The sequence below is a fragment of the Salmo trutta genome, chromosome 15 (genome assembly GCF_901001165.1).
Source record: "Salmo trutta chromosome 15, fSalTru1.1, whole genome shotgun sequence".
In the NCBI taxonomy this organism is placed as follows: Eukaryota; Metazoa; Chordata; class Actinopteri; order Salmoniformes; family Salmonidae; genus Salmo; species Salmo trutta.
In genome coordinates this window covers 21549838-21573595 of record NC_042971.1, presented here as the reverse complement: position 1 = coordinate 21573595, position 23758 = coordinate 21549838, and the positions used below count along the sequence as shown (strand labels likewise).

Sequence of the window (23758 nt, the reverse complement as noted above, 5' to 3'; positions counted from 1 at the left end):
TGCTACACGAAGGGAAGGATTCTAGGAACACAGATGTGCCTCTCCCCTATTGTGATTGGGGGAAGGGGAGTATGTGCTCCACCTGAGAAGTGTCAGGCCAGGACACGGATTGAACTGTTGGATACCCCTCTTCACAGGGGAATCAACTGGGCAGGACCTCAATGCGGCTGCAGCAGAGGACCGCTTCCCCCACTGTCTGCCTCTGTCCTCAGTCTTGGACTGTGGGCTTGCTCATGGTTGCTCAGTTAGCAATAACGCTAGCGAACTGCCCCTCTCCCTGATCCAAAGCCTTAGCTCATAAAGGAGTGATATCTGGGTCTGCCGGGCAGGTGGCAGCCTTGACGCGGTAATTGACCTGGTTTTTGAGTCTCTTGGACTGGAAAACCTAGTATGTGGGTCCGATGAAGTCGGTATGTACAAAAACAGAGCACAATGTAAATCATGCAAGCTAGTGGTGAGCTAGTTGAGGTAGGCAGCGTGAGCGTTTCGCCCAGCGTACGTTAACAGTGATTATACAGCCAGCCTTGCCACATTAGCTAACCTGTTACAGGCCAGCTCATGGACCGGATCACCGCATGGTGCTTAGTAGGAACAAAGCAATTTAATATTAGCCTAATTAAAAATGAGAGCCAAGCTAGCAATAGATAAATGGTGGTTAGCAAGCTAGCATTCGCCATGATGACTAGTAGCGTAGCTAGTTTCCCATGGAGTACGGGGGCCCATGAGGCTTTTGTGTTAGCCATATTATTCCAAGAAAGTTGCACAAGTAGAGTTTTATTTTTGGCCTAGAGAGAGTCTCTTATGATTGTCGCACGGTGAGGTGTAACCGGTCAGTTTAGCCAACGAAACGAGTGAACGTTAGATGTACTAAATGAGAGAGTAAGCTGGAAATTCCCCTGTAGGTGGGAGAGCTAGTAGCAGCCAGCATCGTCGAGCCGCCGGCGCAAGAGCGAGGGGGTTCGAGTGCCTGCCTCGGGCGGGGTAGCAGTGGCAATAATTCGTTGAACCGGAGAGTCAGATTGGGCCGCGGGCAAGCCACTGTTACCCTTCCTACGTCCCTATAAAAAAAGGCCTGCTAACCCAGTAGCGCCTGCAGTGAATTAGCCTTGACAGACATAAGCTAGTTTATTACGTGCCACACGGCTAATGGCCAGCTGGAGTGAGCACTGTGTATAAACGCTATAGCCATGGTGGGCTAGTGAAGGCGTTAGCTAACTAGCAACCAGCACGTAGGCCAAGATTGTTAAAGCTAGCATGGTGCAGGCTCCATGGCTCCAAGTAGTAGCTAGTCCGAGAACAAAGTGAAACGTAACTAGCTTTTGCCACGTCGGCTAATTGCCTAGCTAGTTAGAACAGTGCTAGCCGGAGAAAACAAATCCTAACAATGTGAACGTAACTAGCAATCACCTTGTGAGCTAGTAGCCTAACTAGTTAGCACAATGTTAGCCGGAGCCTGAGGAATCTAGCACTTTGTTAGTCTTGTGATTAAAAATGCGTCCCTCGGCCGATAAGCAGTGATAACTCTCAAAAGATCAGATGGGTATTAGCTGTATTACCTACAACTTACCATGTTAGGTGTCATTATTTCTGTTTTGCTGGCAACATCTGTACGCCACAGCCTAACCCAACTTTTTTAACCTACACACAGACTGATGCTTAGTGGTGGGGAGTCGACTCTAAAATAATAGATTCCTCGACTCCTTGCTCGTCGACTGCCCGTGTCAACTCCCATTTCTGGGTGTCAAGCTTCGATTCCGCTAGGAATCATCTCCTCGACTCCTAAGATTCAGTATCTTTGCAACGGAGGAAACTTTTCCAACTGTCTCAGCTTTCACAGCTAAGACAAAAAGAGCAAGCGAGGGAGAGGGAGAGAACCCTTTGAATTGAATTTAGAGATGGGAGGGGCACAGCCAGGCATAGCTACTCTTCATAGTGCCAATGACTTGAAAATGTGCAATAAAAAGTATTTCCTATAGCTTATTTAATGACTTTAAACCCGGCTGGCTGTTGATGTCCTAGGTCAGGGCTCTCCAACCCTGTTCCTGTAGGTTTTCGCTCCAACCCTAGTTGTAACTAACCTGATTCAGTTTATCAACCAGCTAATTATTTAATCAGATGTGCTAGATTAGGGTTGGAGTGAAAACCTGCAGGATGGTAGCTCTCCACAAATAGGATTAGAGAGCCCTGTCCTAGGCAATAGATTGCAAAGCAGAAATGGCAAGTTCACTTTCTCATCCATAATCACAGTCAACTGCAAATACGGTTCAGCGGCTCAAATCAGCATGATGTGGTGCATGTTACTAGGAAGGGCGTCTACCATGGATGGAAAATAAATCATTATGATCACACTTCATCAATTTAAATATTATGGGGAGACCTATACATTTGGCAGCCAAGCACGAGTTAACAGTGTAGCCTATTATCCTCTAGTAATGGCGTTGAAATATCTTCACAGTTTGAAAAAACGAATCCCTTGTGAATCGTCCTGTGGAATAACGCACATGCTTGGAAAATAATTACAAAACCTAGTAATACCTGTCCCAATAGGGCTATAACATGGCAAAGAATAGGCTTATCAGTGTAGTGTGCCACATCATCCCATGGGATCCATCAAGGCTGCACACAGCAGAAATATCACTGAGCAAGAGTCGACTCCCTTTGACTCCAATCACGGTAGTTGGAGTTGACTCCAAAAATCATGGAGTCCTGCACCACTATCGTTTTTGTAGTTAGAAACAAAATAGATAAGCATTCCTGAAACATTATTTTGTTTATCTGAGAAATTAAGCTAATTGATTGCACCTAAATTGGCCATTTTAATGTTTAAGATTAATATAATCTTCAATAAATAAATTTAACTTACATCCGATTTGGACCAGAATTCTTCTTAACAAGGAGTAAGACATTAAGAATGGTCAAAAGCCACCCATGGACCCTGCACACCAATCCCACCCCAACAACCAGTATACAGCATTAGTTCTGTGTCTAACAAGTAGTTTGGAGCTGCGGCTTGGAGTATTGCTTCTTTTTTAAAATTTTATTTCACCTTTATTTAACCAGGTAGGCTAGTTGAGAACAAGTTCTCATTTGCAACTGCGACCTGGCCAAGATAAAGCATAGAGGTTCGACATATACAACAACAGAGTTACACATGGAATAAACAAAACATACAGTCAATAATACAGTAGGAAATAAAGTATATATACAGTGAGTGCAAATGAGGTAAGATAAGGGAGTTAAGGCAATAAATAGGCCATGGTGGTGAAGTAATTACAACATAGAAATTAAACACTGGAATGGTAGATGTGCAGAAGATGAATGTGCAAGTAGAGATACTGGAGTGCAAAAGAGCAAGATAAATAAATAAATAAATAAATAAATACAGTATGGGGATGAGGTAGTTGGATGGGTTGTTTACAGATGGGCTATGTACAGGTGCAGTGATCTGTGAGCTGCTCTGACAGCTGGTGCTTAAAGCTAGTGAGGGAGATATGAGTCTCCAGCTTCAGTGATTTTTGCAGTTCGTTCCAGTCATTGGCAGCAGAGAACTGGAAGGAAAGGCAGCCAAAGGATAAATTGGCTTTGGCGGTGACCAGTGAGTTAAACCTGCTGGAGCGCGTGCTACGAGTGGGTGTTGCTATGGTGACCAGTGAGCTGAGATAAGGCGGGGCTTTACCTAGCAGAGACTTGTAGATGACCTGGAGCCAGTGGGTTTGGCGACGAGAGTGAAGCTAGGGCCAGCCAACGAGAGCGTACAGGTTGCAGTTGTGGGTAGTATATGGGGCTTTGGTCCTTGTAATGTATTCCCTGTGAATCTGGTGATGGTTCTCCAACACCCTTTTATCAATTTTGCTGGTCTCTTGTGTTTTTTAAATGGATCACAACCATTTCTTTACAACCTTGGGTTGAAAACAAACAGCAGTTCTAATGGTTTCAATGTTATGGTCTCTAATAGTATTTAATGGTAAAAGACCCGACACACTGTATAGTGCTTTGCAATGTTAATTGTTTGGGTTTTACCCCTAAATGTCACTAATCACACTACATAATGTTTTCTAATAATTGTATTGAAAAACATGACTGACATGCAATGGTATATAATTGTATTATTTTATTAGGGTTGTTACAATTTTTGGAACATTTGTCACTAGCCCAATTCTATCAAAGTTTTGGGCTTCTAGGAAAAATCTTGCACCATTTGTATAGCTCTTTCATAGAGATGTCACTTGTTGGACTATTCATGGAGAGTTGGGTTGAAGCATTAGGTTGCTAAGAGAAGGACAAACTGAACTGCTTTCATGAAGGACTGGCTTGACTTGTGAGGATGAGCACACAATTTATTTTCATTGTGAGCAAAAGCGATTGGTTTTCTATCCAATGGTGTGTGTGTGTGTGTGTGTGTGTGTGTGCTTCCTGCGCAAAATTGATAAAAGGGGGTGGCAGCAGCAGGAACAGCTGCATTTAGTGGGCAAAACCTGGTACTTTCACACTAATTTATAATAAATAATGCAAGCGACTTCAATGGCTCATTTCTCTGAACAGAGGGGGGGGGGGACAGATACATCACATTGTATGATGAAGCAATACTTTAAGCCTCCGCTCAATACTAATTGACAGACAGAGAACTGATGATACTATATACTGGTTTTTGAGGTGGGATTGGCTTGGGGTGGGAGGGTGGGGTCTGTGGGTGGCTTTTGACCATTTTATTGGATTCCTCACATCTTAGTCAACAGTAGGAAGAAGTTTGGTTCAAATTGGATGTTGGGTACTATATTTGTGGAATATTATGTGAATCCTATGAATTAAAAAAGGGCCAATTTGGGTGCAATCAATTAGCTTAATTTCTCAGACACCAAACTAAATTATATATACAACAAGTACAAGCCCTTAACTAAGAGTGCAGTTCAAGAAGAGTTAAGAAAATATTTACCAAATAAAATAATAAAAAGTAACAATAAAATAATGAGGCTATATACAGGGGGTACAGGTACCGAGTCAGTGTGCGGGGGTACAGGTTAGTTGAGGTAATTTGTACATGTAGGTAGGGGTGAAGTGCATAGATAATAAACAGTGAGTAGCAGCAGTGTACAGAACAAATGGAGTGGGGAGGGGGGGTGATCAATGTAAATAGTCCGGTGGCCATTTGATTCATTGTGCAGCAGTCTTATGGCTTGGGGGTAGAAGCTGTTAAGGAGCCTTTTGGTCCTAGACTTGGCGCTCCGGTACCGCTTGCCGTGCGGTAGCAGAGAAAACAGTCTGACTTGGGTGACTGGAGTCTGACAATTTTATGGGCTTTCCTCTGACACAGTCTATTATATAGGTCCTGGATGGCAGGAAGCTTGGCCCCAGTGATGCTGTACGCACTACCCTCTGTCATGACATGCCCCTTTTTGGGTGAGAATCATAGCCCCTCTCTCTTGCTCTCTCCTACTACAGGTTTATGATGGTCGTAAATACCGAAACTCCTTTCCCCAAAATGAAAGTTGAGAATCCCTTTGTTACCACAGAGAAAGATTTTGCAGTACGGTAACCTCAAAAGGCTGAATAATGTAACAACATTTCTGTATTCCAAACAGTTGAAATTGTCTGTGGGTATTTAAAGAACAATCCTGTCGAATTTGTTAATAATTTGTGACGCAACTAAAGATGGTAGGACAACATAACTGTTTCTCTTAATGTATATATTTCCCAGTTGCCAGGGTCACATTCAAATCTGGGGGAACGTATATTAAATATGAAACTATTTGTGAGAAGATGAAATGTGATGTTAGTCTTCTAAATGAGAAAATATTTTTTCATGTAAAGTTTATCCAAGTTAGTCGCCACACCCCCGTGAGCACAGACATTATACCCAAACGTCATGAAACACCCCTTTCCACAGAGTTAATAAAAGGACTCGTGACAAAATGTACATTTAGTCAAGAGAATGCAGGGACAAGGTCCCCACATTGGAATGGCTACCACTCTACAGACCAAGCAGACTAAGGCGTGAGCCGGATGTTACAAAATGGTTTAAACTACAACTCTACCAAAGGAAAAGACCAGAGAACGTGGATATCACCCCCACGCTGAAATGGTTAAAAAATCGACAAACTAAAGACCAATTATTCTGTCTGCAGCTGTTGAAATACTTTAGTCTGTTCTTAGATCGAATGTGTTTACCAATGGTACTCTGAAAAGATCCATTCACTATCGAACGACCGAATGATTACACCTGACGTATTCATTATAACAAGCTACAACTACAAAAGACTGATCTCTGGTGGACATCCAGAGACTCTGCCGACAATCTATCCAGCAGATGGACCGGCGACCACAGAGAGACAACAAAGGCATACACTCGTAAATATGTAAATTGCAATTTATTTTCTAATGAGGGGCTGTACATGTTCAAAGAATTAGCATTTCCATTAGTGTAGTCAACTGTATGTCCATGGGTCCACTTCTGAGTTTCCCGCTTTTGAGCTGTCCCCACCCCTTTCCTTTGTCTACCAAGCCCTCATATCGGTTTTGTCCACTAGGGACTTTTTTGTGTCATGTTAGTAACCAATGTATGACCTACTGTGTGTGTGTTTTATGTAATTCTATGATTGATTAGTTAGTAAATGAATAATTAAGCCAATTTATATATCGCTGATTCATGATTAATATTAGGGTTCGTGCACAAATCCAAGGGTTTGCGACATTCAGGAATGAGACCGATGAGGTAATAATACATTAATAGAAGACTGTAAATCGATAAGATATGAAAATATCTGAAGATATTTTCCCGTGGTGCCCCGACTTCCTAGTTAAAGTTTACATGATTAGTTTAATCACGTGAGGAATAATTACACAGAGAATTGATTTGATAATATAACAGTCTTCACATTTAATGATAGTCACATTACAACACTGTAGCACAACATCTGTAGCGCCTTACGGTCAGATGCCGAGCAGTTGCCATACCAGGTGGTGATGCAACCGGTCAGGATGCTCTCGATGGTGCAGCTGTAGAACTTTGAGGGGGGACCCATGCCAAATCTTCTCTCAAGGTTTTGTCGTGCCCTCTTCATGACTGTCTTGGTGTGTTTGGACCATGATAGCTTGTTGGTGATGTGGACACCAAGGAACTTGAAACTCTCGACCCGCTCCACTACAGCCCCATTGATGTTAATGGGCGCCAGTTCAGCCCGCCTTTTCCTGTGGTCCACGATCAGCTCCTTTGTCTTGCTCACATTGAGGGAGAGGTTGTTGTCCTGGCACCACATAGTTTAACCTGACTGTGAGAACGAACAGAACCAGTCCCAAATCGCTCTTTTTCCCTCCCCCTTGGCCCTTCAATGTTTGCAGATATGTAAGGTGGAAGCAATATGGTGTACGCTTCATCACTACACCGCGCATACCCTCCAGACATGCAAATATCAAGTAATATTTTTTTCTCAATATCAAGGGAAAGCCGCTAAGTGGCATTTTAAAAAGGTTCAACTAGATAAGTATAAACCCAGTAGCCATCAATCGGGTCAAACTGACAGAGACAGATATGAGGCACATGATAACAAGGGCTTCTTCCTGGCCCAAATAGAGCTGCCTTATAGGCTCCATCTGCTCCCACAACTGTACAGGACATAGAAATAGCCTCTCCCATTGCATGGGTAATAAGGATCTGCTCTATCAAACACCGATACTCGCCCGATGAATGGTAGTTTGACTAAAGATCTATGCGCGACGCAAGTAAGTCATCCATTGATGGCAATTGGAGACCGGCGCCAAAATGTGGAGATCTGAACACTAAACTGAATGTCTTTTTTTTTTTTAAAGCGATTTATTGTTCAGTCTGCTGCTGGGGGGGCGACTCATAATACAGGAACAGAGTAAATGTAATGCCGTCAAACATATGGAAAGTATGTGTTTGATACCATTCCACTCAAGTCATTAACACAAGCCCATCCTCCCCAATTAAAGCGTCACCAACCTCCTGTGGTTCAGTCCCACTCAGGTGCCTCATTGTGTTGCGTGTGATTGCCCTCTGTTGGTCTTGGAGAGAACATTATCCTTTAATTTGCTTAAGGAATGTGGTAGCCTGGTCCCAGATCAATTTGTGTGGTCTGTTGTTACTCAAGTGGATATGCGACCATAGAAGTTGGCTATAAAGCACAAACAGATCTGGGACCAGGCTAGGAACGTGAGAGGAAAGAAACATCAGTTTATTGAGATGAACCTTAAGTGGCATCCTCTCCTTCATCTGCACTGATATGAAAAGACAGGCTAGGTGGAAACTATACAACAAATGATGCCTGCCGGAAACTAGCTTTCACCTGTCCAGTTCTTTCTGATCAGTTACAGACTAGAGATGAGAGTGGAGTTGCACCCAGAGAGTGAAACAGAGACCAGGGGTGCTTTCAATTAGGTCAGGGGTGGGCAAACTACGGCCCGGATCTGGCCCGCATGCCCATTTAATCCATGGGAGGTTGGAGTGGGGGGGTTATTATTTTGGGACTCCAGGCCACACTTGAACCTCTATAATTTCTACATACTTTCTATATAGTTTTAATGGACCTATATATTTTCAATTCAAATAACTGCCCTTTTTCAGGCCTGCAAATAGGTTTTGGCAAACAAATCGGTCCCCAAAGAATCTGTGCAGCCCTCCGTTTAATTTTTACATCCTGATGTGGGCTTCAAGCCCAAAACAATGCCCACCTCTTGAGTTAGGGTCAACATTTGCTACTTGCTTGAAGGTTTGTACTGAATGGCATGTTTCCCCAAAACTGTGCACCGCGTTCGTCAACAGCTTTTGAAGAATGTTTGCTCCCATTGGGTGGGTGTAGCCTGATCAAAAGGGTGTGACCATTAGAAATCGTAAAACTCATTAAGCACACCACACACACACACACAATCACCCTCTGGGTCACCATAATCACACCGTTCTTCAAAATAGTCATTCAGTACAGTACCTTTTCCATTAAATTAAACGTTGAACAACGTTCTGTCGTACTGAACGCACCTCTGGGTGGTGTTCATTGGGACACACCATAGCAAAACTGGAAACGAAAGAGTTCTTGGACAACTTCAGATAGTACCTCTGTTTTCCGTGATTCCCTCCGTTTGAGAATTTTCTTCAATTTCGTGCCTACTGCAGACACCCCAGTGTTCTCAGAAAATTGAGGCAGAGGCATGTACAGCAATTAACACAAATTCTGGTTTAAAAGGATTCATCAAATCAGTTTTATTTGTCTTTATGGGGTGTCTGATTTTACAAGTTGCAACAAAATAATTCCTCTCAATCAATGTTTAGGTTAGTTAAAGAGCCCATTCGTTTCTCAGATAAGAAATTCCTCAAAAAAGGGCACACTACAAACAAAAAACCTTTATATATGTATATATCAAAATCAGATATATAAATATATATGAAAAAAATCAGATAATGTTATCAAAAATAACAGGAGGCAGGGAGTGTTGAAGGTAGTGAATAAGCTGCATTTAGTAAATTACACAGCCAAAAGGGGACATGAGGTGACAGACACTATTGCGAGGATGGAAGTCCGATTTGGGACAGAAAACGTTAACAGTACACCGTGTACTGTCATAGAGAGAGTCTAAATCCACAAAAAACAAAGCACAGCAAACAAATTCGGAACTTGAGTATATAAAAACTTTAACCAAACCGTGACGATGGAAGAGAGAAGCACATTGGAAGACCCGCCAAAGGAGTTGAAACACCCTTTGTCTTAAAAAATATAAGGCCTCCCGAGTGGCGCAGCGGTCTAAAGCACTGCATCGCAGTGCTCGAGGCGTCACTACAGACTCGGATTTGATCCCAGGCTGTGTCACAACCGTCCGTAACTGGGAGTCCCATTGTGCGATGCCCTATTAGCCCAGCGTCGTCCGAGTTAGGGGAGGGTTTAGCCACGGGGAGGGGAGGGGGGGGCTTTACTTGGCTCATCGCGCTTTAGGGACTCCTTGTGGTGGGCCGGACGCCTACAGACTGACTTCGGTCTGTTTCCTACGACACATTGGTGCAGCAGGCTTCCGGGTTAAGCGGGCTCATGTTAAGAAGAGCGGTTTGGCGGGTCATGTTTCAGAGGAGGCATGACTCGACGTTTGCCTCTCCCGAGCCCGTTGGGGTGTTGCAGCGATGAGACAAGATCGTAATTGGATATCACGAAATTGGGGAGAAAAAGGGGGTAAAAAATAAAGTATGGGGGCTTTTTGAACAGAAGACGTGTACAGTAGTATTGTACTAAGAGGACGGTGGGAATGCATGCAACGGATAAAATGCATATTTAAAAAAAAAAATGGTTTTATCAGCCCAGTTATAGAAATGTAACCCCCCTTATTTTAACCCAATTCACTCTTAACTTGAATCCAGTGGCCAGTCAGTCAGTGGGCCATACTCTCGACACCTACCAGGCCCCTGTGAGTCCCTTGGTAAGAGGGACCGGCCCTGTGTGGATATGTGTGAAATCAAAGCAGCAAAACTACTGGAAAAGTAAGCCTAGGGGGCACTGCCCCCAGACCCCAGCTAAATGTTCCACCTCTGCACAGCCATTAATCCTGATCACACTGATAATGCACAACTCACGCTTCACCGTGCCGAGGCTCCTACATAGAGTGGATATGGATGGATGCGGACCTGGGATAAGGGTTGTGTTAGTGGGAAGGGGAGACACTGCCCCATGCAGTCTGGGGGGGGGGGGGGGGGGGTTGACTAAAGTGCCTGACAATCTTTGGTCTACCAACCCTACAGGTTGCAATACCACAAGCCATGTCAAAATGCATTTGGAAGAAAGCAAAGAAGAAAACAACGGCACAAGCAGGAGAAGACCGCACGCCATTCCAGGTATTTTCATATTTCAGAATCCATCGTAACTCATTTCACTTTTTTTTTTAAACAAATCTAAGTTATACAGTTATATGTTAACATCTTCATCAAACCCTGAGCAAAGAGAGGAGCCTCCGAGAAGGCCGAACATAAGACTTCATATATTATAACAAAACAAATCTGTACTGAATAAGAATTCAAATAAAGATGATTAACAGGATATGTGTTTTGCATGAAGACCCTTGAACCCTATGAACCGCATGATTCGAAGGCTCTGGATTGGATGTCAGGGCAGGGGGCGGGGGATTGCACTTTAGCGACACGTCGAGGTGCCCTGAGTGTCAAAGTGTACGAGACTACTAGCTCTCTATAATCCGCCTCATACCTCACAACGACCGTGACCTTGCAACAGACTAAGAGTAATTGCAAAAGTATACCATGGAAATCCCTAAAGCCATCAATGTCACCCTCACCTTTTCAGGCAAACCCCATCTGTCATGGGCTTACATATCAAATCAATAAAAAACGCTTCAAGATGGGGGCAAATGTCTCTGAAATGTCGATGTCAACCATATAAGGTTCCCAACAGTGGTTGTCCTGTATTGTGAGGCGATTGGTTGCGGCGGTCCTGCATCGTGAGGATATTCGTGGAATTGACTAATGAGGGCACGCAGATTCTGCTCTGGTCCAATAATAATACATTTTACTTGAGGTACACATTTCAAGATAGTCAAGGACATCTTGCATTAAAAGTAGACCTACATAAAATCTAGTGCAGTACATAAAATAGGGCTCTGGTCAAATGTAGTGCACTATATAGGGTATAGGGTGCCAGTTGGGAGGTAATCCATGTGAACAGATGGAGAGTCTGGCCTTTAGGCGTGTCGCTGTGAGCAGCACATCCAGACAGCCTTTTTAAAGCCATGATGGCCTGATTGGCCTTGTTAGGAAATGGCCCTGTAGCCTAATTAACCCTGTGTTCCCTGGACTCTTGAGCTGCTGAGTGGAAAGACTGGACACCTGATGCCAGCAATGGCTCATCTAGATCAGTGGTTCCCAAACTGTGGGGCGCGCCCCCTGCAGTCAGCATAATTTTTTTAAGGAACACAGTCCAGCTTTAAAAACTTACTCTTGAGAGCTGTAATAGTAGAAAGCTCAAGGTGCAATTTCGAAATTGGGTAGTGCATCATCAGTTCCCCTTGTCATGTTAGTCATTGCAAACCTTAGACAGTTATTTATAACTCGTTAGAAATGTCCAGATCAACTAGCCCATGTCAGCTAACAGTTTTTTAGCTCATAGATAATGTTGTAATTTTTTTGTCACTCAAATTTCACATGAACACACATTAGACATGGCAAAATGTATAGAATTGCAAACACATTTGCATTAAAACTGCAAAATTTTCTTTGCACCCCATGACAAAAAAATATATAATAATATTAAATTTAAAAAATATATATATATATAAAAAAACAAGAAAAAAAAACAAAAATAAATAAAAATCGGCAGAATTGCAGGAAATAAGCTTTAAACCTGCATTCTCTCCACCAACAAGAGAGGTGTGAACAGTTTGTCATGAACAGTGCTTGTGCCCATAGAACTAGACGTGGTGCATGCGTGGGATGTTCCCCATTGCTGGTAAACGTATAGAGGAGTGAGTGAGAAAGATTGAGACAGAGAAATAGGGAGGACAAGAGAGTGAGAGCGCACGATTAGAAGGCCTGGGATGTTTCTGTACGGAGTTCTGTGGTCACATCAGTCAGACAGACAGACAAAAGACACTTGAGTCGAGGCATATTGATAGAGTTGGACTCTTTGCCTGTGCCTCTGGGTCCGGGCCAAACAAGCCCATCATTTAACAGCAGCAGCACTTAGCTTCCCTTCCTTCCTCCCTTCCCCAGCCTTCTGCCTGCTCTTGCTCCAGCGCCGCCCCGGAAGCACAGTGGTTTGGTCCCGGACTGGAGTGTTTCTCAGCAGAAACAGCTGAGTCCCCACAATGCAGCGGTCTACGGAGTAGAGCAGTGTCACCACAATGCAACCGTCCGCTAGAGAGGAGAGCAGAGTCCCCACAATGCATCAGTCACCTACAGAGAGCAGTCCCCACAATGCATCAGTCACCTACAGAGAGCAGTCCCCACAATGCAGTAGTCTCCTACAGAGGACAGCAGAATACCCAAAATGCAACCTAACATGCAGACAGAACTTCAGCGGACAGGGCCACGTTGACAAAACTGATGCAAAGGTGCATCCTGACCAGGGTCCAATAGTTATTAAAATAGCGTCTAAGACCAGATGACGTTGATTAAATACATGATGATTTGCTCAAGCTAAAATGCGGTCGGCGCATGTAGGTTTGAAGCAAAGTTGTCTTGGTCCTCACACAAACACTTCCCTCCATTCTCAAATGTATCCAATTGCCAAGGGCAGCCTTCTTAAGTCTGGTCAGTGTTAAAACTAGAAGAATGTATTGAGTATGAGCAGAAATAGTGTGTGTGTGTGTACGTGATATAAAATGTACCTCTCACGGCTTCGGACTTTTCAAAGTGCTAACAGAATCTACAGAAGCTTCTCATTATCAAGGTTGTCATCATAAAAAAACAAAAAACATGTGCATATGGTAATGCATTCCCTAAAAACAAACCTATTTAGTTATTATTATCCTGTATTTACAGCCCTATGATTGGTGCTCCATGCTAGCAGCACTGATGCCAACAAGCGTCAGTTCCTCCTTGCCACTATAAAACACATGCCGTGGATGGGCACTCTGGCTAAAATAACCAGCACCTCAATTTACTGGTAAATTAGTAACAATTATCTACAAGTTAACGGTGTTTCATTAATTTATACAGAACTATTGCCTTCATATTTGAAGGGTAAGGACGAGTAGGTTAAACGACAACATAAAACTCTGGAAAAGTATTCAAGGCCATATGGGTTGTGTGGACAACATGATAACATGTATCACATTTAAAGTAACTGGCCAGTGTTTCCAGATTTCTATGAAATATGACCTATAGTTAATTACAATGAGTGAAATTGTTTCTTCTCCCCAAAAAATGTAATTGTGTTAAAAAGAATATTTTCTGTTTTGGAATGGTGTGGGCGTACCCCAACAGCCGAATGGTGTGGGCGTCGACCAGTCAAAAAATATTAACGCGAGTAGACCGCTGATTGGCCAGCCCATCTTCCTCAAGAGGATGTCATCATCCTCTATGCGGAAATAGCAAGCATTTTTTTAAACTGTCTGTAGAGCTGGGCGATATGGACAAAAATCCATATCACGATAATGTAAAAAACAAAAAATGCGCTAATGATATTTCTGCGATTAAATTATAATTACAAAGAATTTGGGAGGTGCTAGAGCTGGGTGATATGGACAAAAAGTAGTATTGCAATAAATGTAACAATATTGCTCGATAACAAATACAATGCTAAAAAAAAATGTTTTACTTTACATTAGCGGCAGGGCTCTAGATGATTTATTTTTCAGTGCCAAGTAATACTTGGCAGCCTGACTCAAAAAGTAAGCCATTTCATCTAACATATCCAGGAAATGCATGAGATACCTTGATGTGTAACCTATTAAAATATGATCCAATATTAGCAGATTTATTTTTGACGACATCTTTGTGCACATTGGCCTAAAGGCTATATTATTCACCACCTGAGGAAGTGGGAACTCAAAACAGCTAGATTGCTAACTCTAAATAGGATATTGTTGCTATATAGAATAAATAATTAGCCTACATGGCCATCAGTAAACTTTCCAGCACTAGGCCTAGGCTACTTGATGTAGGCCGATTAACTGCAAATGGCGGGCTCCGCTCATCTCCGCTGCATCAAAACCATACTAACTACAGCCTTTTCCGGTTGTAAAGTGTTGTCATGAACTCAATATTGAGGTGATAAATACATGATATACTCCCAGAAAGCTGTGAGTCTCCTCTCTAACTAGAACAAAAGTAGTTGCTTTGAAAACTGTATTCCCCCCCCATAGCATTTTGAGCAACGGCCATATGCTTGTGCTTCTCAGAATGCCTCTCTCCTCCGCCGTGTGCAGTGGGTGTCCGCAGCCAACAGCCAAACAGGGACAGGCAGGAATCAACATAATGCATAGGCTATTACTGTTGACCAAATAATGATTTTAGGACAAACTACAGAAACATTGTAGCAAAATCACAGAAAATTCCTGATGTATGCGAAATGCTTCGGTAAGGGGATGTCAGTAATTTTCTGCTTATCGTCCCAGCTCTAGATACAATTGTGAGGTGGTTTTTTTTCTTCTCCAATTTAGGCTTTGGCCACAAATACAACTATAGGATGAGTCAACATTTGGGTACAAGTTAACAGAATATGAACTTTTAAAAGTGAGATTTTTCACTGGACAGTTACTTTAAAAAAAACGGGTTGTTTCCCGCTTGCTGACCTGTCCTAAGGAGCCAAGTCGGGAAAAACTCAGAATTCATCCCCACAATAGGCGATCATGAGTAAAAGTAGAATACATGAAATGAGTGTATCGCCACCATCAAGCGTTTCTTATTCTATTCGACAATCTTCTATTTGAAAATAGAGTATAATTTTGGAGCAGGGCCGCATGCAGCTGTGTAATCATCCTGCTCCAGCATCATGCTAGGAACTTTACTGTTTTTATATCTAAACATCAGGTTCATCTCTACTACACGGGGTTTTAAATTGTCCTCGCTGTTTTCAACCCTGTCCGTTTTATTGCTCCAACTGGCACCGAGTGGGCCGGTCCCTGGAGGACACAACGTGACAAGCCCCTCCCACGTGGCCCCCCCAGACCCCGTTACCAGAGGGCAGCATTGACCTAACAGAATCACCCCACCACTCCCACCCCGCAAACTTCACGTCGAGTGACCGTAAAGTCTCGTCTCCACCCATTAAAAGCAGCTGCTGCAACGGAGCCGAACCCAGGCCTAAACGAGCAATCCCATTCCTTCTAATGCTGCTACAGCGCTCCCAGAGAAGTCTTGTGTATGTAAACATACGGACAAAGCTTTTGCTAAGCCACCCCCTTTAGGTAGGGAGGACACAGCACATAATACAGAGAGAGGCTCCTAGCTTGTGATGCCCCACCCTGTGTGACACTGAGGGGCGGGGTTTAGAGAATTCATGTAAACAGACGCAGCAGGGCAGCAGTACAGCACACAGAACCCTGTTGGGCCGTAAACAACAAAGGAGGAAGACGGGAGCGCTGCAGGCACACCGATTGGCCAGCGGCGGCAGCCATGGAGAACGGTGAATGAGGAAACGGGACAATGGGAGGCGCTGAGGTGGATAAAGGAGGGTGGAGTTCCACAATCCAATCACATTAAATGGGTTTTTGTGTAGCTATGCTGGTGCAAAGAGCTTGGTGCAAACATTTCTTTTTCTCCTTCAAATGTAGATGAGGTGACACCCGTACCTATCTTAGTTTGTAAACACCCCATCCCATTCCACCCCACCACCCCTCGTCCCACCACCCAGCGTTGTCACCATTACTATCTGCATGCCAAGTCCCCTTTCCCGCTTCTCCTCCTCTCCCGCCGGCGGTCTTTTAAAGATGAGGACTGGGTGGGTGGACAAACACTTCATAAAATGTGAATCTTCAGAACTTGACATAAAAATCGACAAACAAAATAAATCAACAAATTCTACAGACACATTCATCTACACTAACTGATCTTCCAATCAGCAGAGCAAGTAATAGATGAAGGGGAGGGGCCGGGGGAGTGTCTCAGCACCCTCCCCTCCGAAAAAAGCAGGGAGCTCCATTCTGTCTTTTTCATATCTTTTAGGGAAACTCCAGTGTAGCACTACAAATATAAACCCTGTCCAATCCCTCTAATCCAAGCACAGGGGGGTGGGGGTAACCCCCCCCCCAAAAAAAATTTTTTTTTGAGTAGAGCTTGGACTGGGCATGGAGCGATCAGTAGCATGGAAGCAAAAGGGAAACATGGGAGTGGGGGCTCAGGGGGAGGAGGAGCAGTGCTAGTGTAATCATAGTAGTAACGGTAGTAGTTTTGGGGAGACTGTGGTATGTAGCCGAAGTGCTTCTGCAGTAGAAGTAGTAAGTAGTAGTCGATGGTGGTTCATTTTTGTGTGACTCGAGCGCATATAGAGTAGGGAGAACCGAGAAAGAACAGAGAGAGCGCGATGGTGACGGAGTGAGCTCTCCAGCTCTAGTGGTTTCCCTTGGGTTGGCTGTCCGTGAGGGAGGGGGGGCTAGGTGGGGGCAGGAGGGAGGAGTCCTGGCTGCCGGCAGCAGCGGTGGAGTGACACTGGCGCTGGTAGAGCCGCCAGCCCTTGCGGCAGAGCAGCACGAACCAGTAGACCTGCGGCGCCAGGATACACAGGCTGCCCAGGTTGACCGACAGCGTCAGGTGGAAGGGCACGCCGTAGACGGGGATGCCGTAGTGACGGCCGTAGACCCAGTACATGTAGGGAAAGAGGGCGATTCGACACAGGAAGAAGCTTAGCAACACCATGCCCCCGTTGGCCTTATGGATCCAACAGTCCTGCAGACCCAGCTGTGAGAAACAAGAGAGAAGGATGGAGGGAGGGAGAGATGTGTTGGGAGAATATTGAAAGGAGACAGAGGGAGAAAAAAGGTCATTATATGGTCAAACAGTCTTGAAATTCTAAGTGAGCAAAACTGGGCTGGAATCCCTGGACCTGTTCGAATACTTTGAAAATACATTCTTCCTTCCTCCCTTCCATGATGTAATCCCTGATCTGAAGACTGGACTGGTGAAAGCTATGAAGTGGTACACATGCATCATGGTAGATCTGTTGATAGATACACTATTACAGGAAGCGAAGGAGGCATTCTAACAGTGCCCATGTGTGGTCTTGTGTGTTATGACAGTGACTCTGCAGTACCCGACCAGTCCACCAGAGGACACTAAGTAAGAGAGCAGAGAGTGGCCCAACTGAATGAGGAGTCAGAAGTCAGCAGAAAGTGAGCTGGAGACCAAGCAGGTTGCCTGCTCACTGCTCTTTGCTCTTTTAGTGATAAACATATACCAGGAGTGTTTATTTAGTGAGTAGCTGTATGGATACAAGTACATTCAGGTAACTGCCAAAATAAAGGAAACACCAACATAAAGCGTCTTAATAGGGCGTGGCCACCATGAGCCGCCAAAGCTGCCAGATCAGCTTCAACACACCTTGGCATAGATTCTACAAGTGTCTGGAACTTTATTGGAGGGAAGCAACATCATTCTTCCACAAGAAATTCCATAATTTGGTGTTTTGTTGATGGTGGTGGAACACGTTGTCTCAGGCGTCGCTGAATCTCAATTGGGTTGAGATCCGATGACAGACACACAGAGGCAGACACACAGAGGCAGACACGCAGACGCAGACACGCAGACACAGAGAGAGACACGCAGACACAGAGAGAGACACAGAGAGAGACACAGAGAGACACACAGAGAGAGACACGCAGACACACAGAGAGAGACACGCAGACACACAGAGAGAGACACGCAGACACACAGAGAGAGACACGCAGACACAGAGAGAGACACGCAGACACAGAGAGACACGCAGACACAGAGAGAGACACGCAGACACAGAGAGAGACACGCAGACACAGAGAGAGACACGCAGACACAGAGAGAGACACAGAGAGAGACACAGAGAGAGACACGCAGACACAGAGAGAGACACGCAGACAGAGAGAGACACAGACACAGAGAGACACGCAGAGAGACACACAGACACAGAGAGACACGCAGAGAGACACGCACACACACGCAGACACAGAGAGAGACACGCAGACACAGAGAGAGACACGCAGACACAGAGAGAGACACGCAGACACAGAGAGAGACACGCAGACACAGAGACAGAGACACAGAGACAGAGACACAGACAAAGACACACAGAGACACAGACAAAGACACACAGACAAAGACACACAGAGACACAGACAAAGACACACAGACAAAGACACACAGAGAGACAGACAAAGACACACAGAGACAGACACAGAGACACACACAGAGAGACTGACACACACAGAGAGACTGACACACACAGAGAGACTGACACACACAGAGACTGACACACACACACACAGAGACAGACAGACAGACACACACACACACACACACACAGAGACAGACAGACAGAGAGACACACACAGAGACACACAGAGACAGACAGAGACAGACAGACACAGACAGACACACACAGACACAGACACACAGAGACAGACAAACACACACACAGAGACAGACAGACACACACACAGAGACACAGACACACACACAGAGACACAGACACACAGAGACACAGACACACAGAGAGAGACACACACACACACCCTTTAAATCCCCTACATTCCTTTGAGACATCTCTTCCAAAGTCACTTAGATCACTTCTAGCCATGGTAGCCAAAGTAATGAGCAACTGGGCATTTTTATACATGACCCTAAGCATAATGGGATGTTTTAATTGCTTAACTGTTTGGAAACACCTTTCAATATACTTTGTATCCCTCATCTACTCAAGCGTTTCCTTTATTTTGGCAGTTACCTGTATATACATTGTTAGGTGGAGATACTGGTGTGTTTGTATCAGGGTTTCCATTAGGAAAATGTGGCGCCGGACATTTGACCGGCAGCATTTTAAATTTACCCGACCCATATGCATAGGGTGGTAACCTGATTTGGGGCGTCCGCCCCATTGGTGCTCAGAATGACAGAAATCACATTTAGATTATGGTCATTCATATTAACAGAACATGCAACGACGTGTGATGCTTCTTACCTAATTCTCATAGAATAACTGTTCACATGTACTTTTCCTCAGCCAACAGTAACGAACAGCAAAATCACTAGCTTATGTCAGTCTACTATCCCCCATAGTAGAAACGTTGACCTAATCTATGTGTCAGCTAAAGAAAAAGCCTATTCCAAACACTCTGGGACAGATGTAGGATGATAGATGAACCAGTAGGCCTAAGCTACCTAAATATATTTGTAATTTTTTTTTTACCAAATGAGTCTGATGCAACAGATCAGAACATTTAGCTATATTCTATTACTTGTTCACATTATAAGCACAGCAATGCACACGAGGCAGTAGGCTACCCGCAAATGTTCGTGCCATAATGCAATTAGCAGGAAAACACACCTGTCTAAAGCGGATTGCACATGTGAGCGGTTTGATGAAATTGAAATATACGTAATCTTGAAAGAGGGGAGAGCTAATAGGCAACACCTAGCATGGGTTGCTAATATGACTAGGATTGTGCTTTTGGCTACTGGACAATATAAGAAAGTTGATTTTAAATAATTGCCTCCACAGATATGGTCCGATTTTGGCGAAGCTACTTTGAAGCAAGGTAAGACATGCCTCATAATATGTAGTAAAAGGTTCAAGTTTCAAACAATTAAGTAGCTTTATGTTTTCAAAATGCATACTGCCTCCAGCTCATTGCACAGTGGTGCGTGACGCACTGATGAAGCCCGCCTTCCGATTTTCCACACCAAGGCTCTGTATCTGTACGCGTGTGATAAACAAGATTCAGAACAAACACTGTACACGCGACAATTTAATTTCGCAACATTATGCAAATTTACCTATAGACCAATAGACTGGTATTACCATCAATGAATAGACTAAAAAGCATTATTTCGCAATGGGATTTTTTCTTCTCCCAGACAATTGGCCGGTGTAAATTTTTTTTATTAGCCTGTAATAGCCGGCTTTTGGCCAACGGAAACCTTGGTGTGTATACGTGGTTGTTATAAATGGCGATTGGGTTGTTCTAATATGTGTGTGTGTGTGTGTGTGTGTGTGTGTGTGTGTGTGTGTGTGTGTGTGTGTGTGTGTGTGTGTGTGTGTGTGTGTGTGTGCGAGCGCGTCTCTCTCACCTGGATGAGGATCTTCCCTAAGGAGACGAAGGGCGTGCTGAGCTCTGTGAGGAACAGGCAGCCGATGAAGTAATCGCCCTGGTCCCTCCTGAAGAACTGAAAGGCAAAGGGAGGGAGACGGCACACAGTTACAACAATCTGAAACAAGACCACGCACACACACAGAGATACACACACCCACCCAAAATGGCCCTCGGTACTTTAGGCCTTGTAGGCAAATTGACTGTCCCTGGGGCTGCACATACAAAAACAGAAGTCAGGACACAGCTCAATAACTCCAACAAGGCTACAAACCAACTTGGCCAACAGAGGACAAACCAGGCCCAGGGTCATGTTCATCAGGCAACAAACAGAAGAAAATGGACTGAAACTGGGAGGAACTACCTGGACTTTTCCAACAAGAAACACTCATATTTCGTGGCAAAAGGTTTCCGTTGCATGCAACAATGAACACGACCCAGACTTATGCCATAAGCCCAGACGTTAACCACTTGGCGTTCCCCTAGGATAGGGGGCGCTACAGCGATTTTTGTGGATAGAAAACACCCTAAAGTTTCTAAAACTGTTTGAATGGTGTCTGTGAGTATAACAGAACTCATATGGCAGTCAAAACCCCGAGACAGATCGAAACAGGAAGTGGAATTCTGAATTGCGAACTCAACTTCATCACGTTGCCTATTAATCACACCGTGAGCTATGGTTCATTGAGCACTTCCTATTGCTTCCACTAGATGTCCCCAGTCTTTACAAAGTGATTTGAGTCTCCTACTGTGAATACTGACAGAATGACACGCTGTGGAACGTGGTCACACGGAGAGGGCCATCACCATTATGACGCCGGCGCCCCTGGTTACCCTCCCCTTTCGAAACGTTTTGAAACACAATGCAATCATCCCCCTCAAATCTTATTGGAGCTCTCGTTGAAAAAGGCCCTACAGATTTATGTTATACAACGTTTGACATGTTTGAACGAACCTAAATAAGAAAAAAATGCATTTTGTTGAAAGAGTAGCCCCGCGCACGTCGGAACTTTTGGTTCAGCCTTCAGAACGCGCTAACAACAACAAGCTAATGGAACATAAAGGATGAACTTTTTCGAACGAAAATACATTTGTTGTGGACCTGGGATTCCTGGAAGTGCCTAAGAATGAAGATAATCAAAGGTAAGGGATTATTGACAATAGTATACAAGACTAGATTTGATATGCGATTGTTCCAAGATGGCGCTGACCAGTATTGCTAGCCTATTGTTCTGAGTATCGCATCCCCTTTTATCGCAAAGTGTGATTACCCAGTAAAGTTATTTTTAAATATGGCATTACAGGTGCTTTCAAGAGATATTCATCTATAAATCTTAGAATGACAATATTACATTTTAATTTTTTTTTCGAATAGTAATTTAGTAAATTGTAGCGCTGTTCATCGGATGCATTTGAGGGAAAATAGTTAGTCAACGTTACGCACCGATGTAAAATGCAGTTTTTATATATAAATATGAACTTTATCGAACAAAAGAATGCATGTATTGTGTAACATGATGTCCTAGGTGTGTCATCTGATGAAGATTGTCAAAGGTTAGTGCTGCATTTAGCTGTTTTGTGGTTATTTGTGATGCATGTGGTTGGTCGGAAAATGGCTATGTGGCTGCTTTTACGATATACTCCTCTAACATAATCTAATGTTTTACTTTTGCTGTAAAGCCTTTTTGAAATCGGACAATGTGGTTCGATTCAGGAGAGGTGTATCTATAAAACGATATAATTAGAAAAAAAAATTGAATTTTTTTTTTTTATTACATTTTGTTATGCTAATGGCGATATGATTTTTCGCTGGATGTCCGAGGCCGCACAGGGGTTTAAGGTAAGGGAATAGATCACAATGAGTAAATGTATGGAGGAGCAGTGATGGAAGCTGCAGACAGGGAGGATGCCAAACAAAGGGCTCTGTGTGTGTTATGTGATGATGAATAAACCAGTAGTGTGTGGGGCCCAGACACCAGTTCTGCCATCTGCCCAATGGAAGAATGACCTGCAGCACAAACTGCTGCCATGTAACACTACACCTACCTACCCCCTGTACCTGCCTGCTGGACCCAGTGTGTGTGTGTGTTACCTGACTGTGTGGGAGGGGAACGAAGCAGGGAGTAGGAGAAGGGGAGGAGGAGAAGAGGATCACAGCAGCTGGAGCCTGAATAATGGAGGTGTAGGGTAAGGTGATCTCATGTCACCATTGAAAGCCACTGAAAACTAAGATGCCAGGTTTCCAATGCACTTGGCCTTCTCTCTACATGAAAAGGACACAATTTTTTATGAACAAGCCAGTTATGAACAAATTGTTATTTTCAATGACAGCCTAGGAAGAGTGGGTTAACTGCCTTGTTCAGGGGCATAACGACATATTTTTACCTTGTCAGCTCGGGGATTCGATCTTGCAACCGTTCGGTTACTAGTCCAACGCTCTAACCACTAGGCTATCTTGCAACCGTTCGGTTACTAGTCCAACGCTCTAACCACTATAACCACTAGGCTACCTGCCGCTAATACGACACGTTTGAGTGAGTGAGTGAGTGAGTGAGTGAGTGAGTGAGTGAGTAGGGTTTTCTTTAGCGGGCAATTGCCGGCTTTTGGCCCCAAACAATTAAATGAAAAGCCTATAAATAAAACTGCTGCCGGAAAACAAATCCCATTGCAAACTAATGCTTTTTATTAATTGATGGAAATACCAGTTGATGTAAATGCATTTGACCTTCAGGCTTATCTGTATATAGGTTCATTTGCATCATTTAGTGGAATTACTTCAGACTGTGTATTTTCGTTAGCCATCATGTATCTTATTTAACCAACAACTATCACACGCGCACAGCATTCAGAGTGGGATTTCTCCTGCAGCTGGAGTAAAACATGTGCCTTTAAGAGCCAATTAATTGCGCAAGAATTCTAAATGCAACCACATGCTGAAAACTGTTTTGGTGCAACATTTTTCAAAACAGCTATTATTTTTTATTTCTCAACAGGTAATTAAAGCTAGCCTCCTATTCAAGTGCAGGCGACGGCTATCAGCACG

General features: G+C 43.9%; 1 protein-coding gene across 2 annotated transcripts in view; it reads right to left on the bottom strand.

The window, feature by feature from the left end:
- Positions 1 to 9186: 9186 nt before the first annotated feature.
- LOC115148618 (protein FAM57B) overlaps positions 9187 to 23758 on the bottom strand; it is a 60737-nt gene continuing 46165 nt past the window's right edge. For both annotated transcript variants that reach the window (XM_029690666.1, XM_029690665.1), the window contains exons 4-5: positions 20696 to 20791; positions 9187 to 17338 (exon numbers count right to left, since the gene is read on the bottom strand). In XM_029690666.1, coding sequence (XP_029546526.1) covers positions 16991 to 17338; positions 20696 to 20791 — 444 coding nt within the window. In that variant the 3' untranslated portion in view covers positions 9187 to 16990. The remainder of the gene's footprint in view (positions 17339 to 20695; positions 20792 to 23758) is intronic.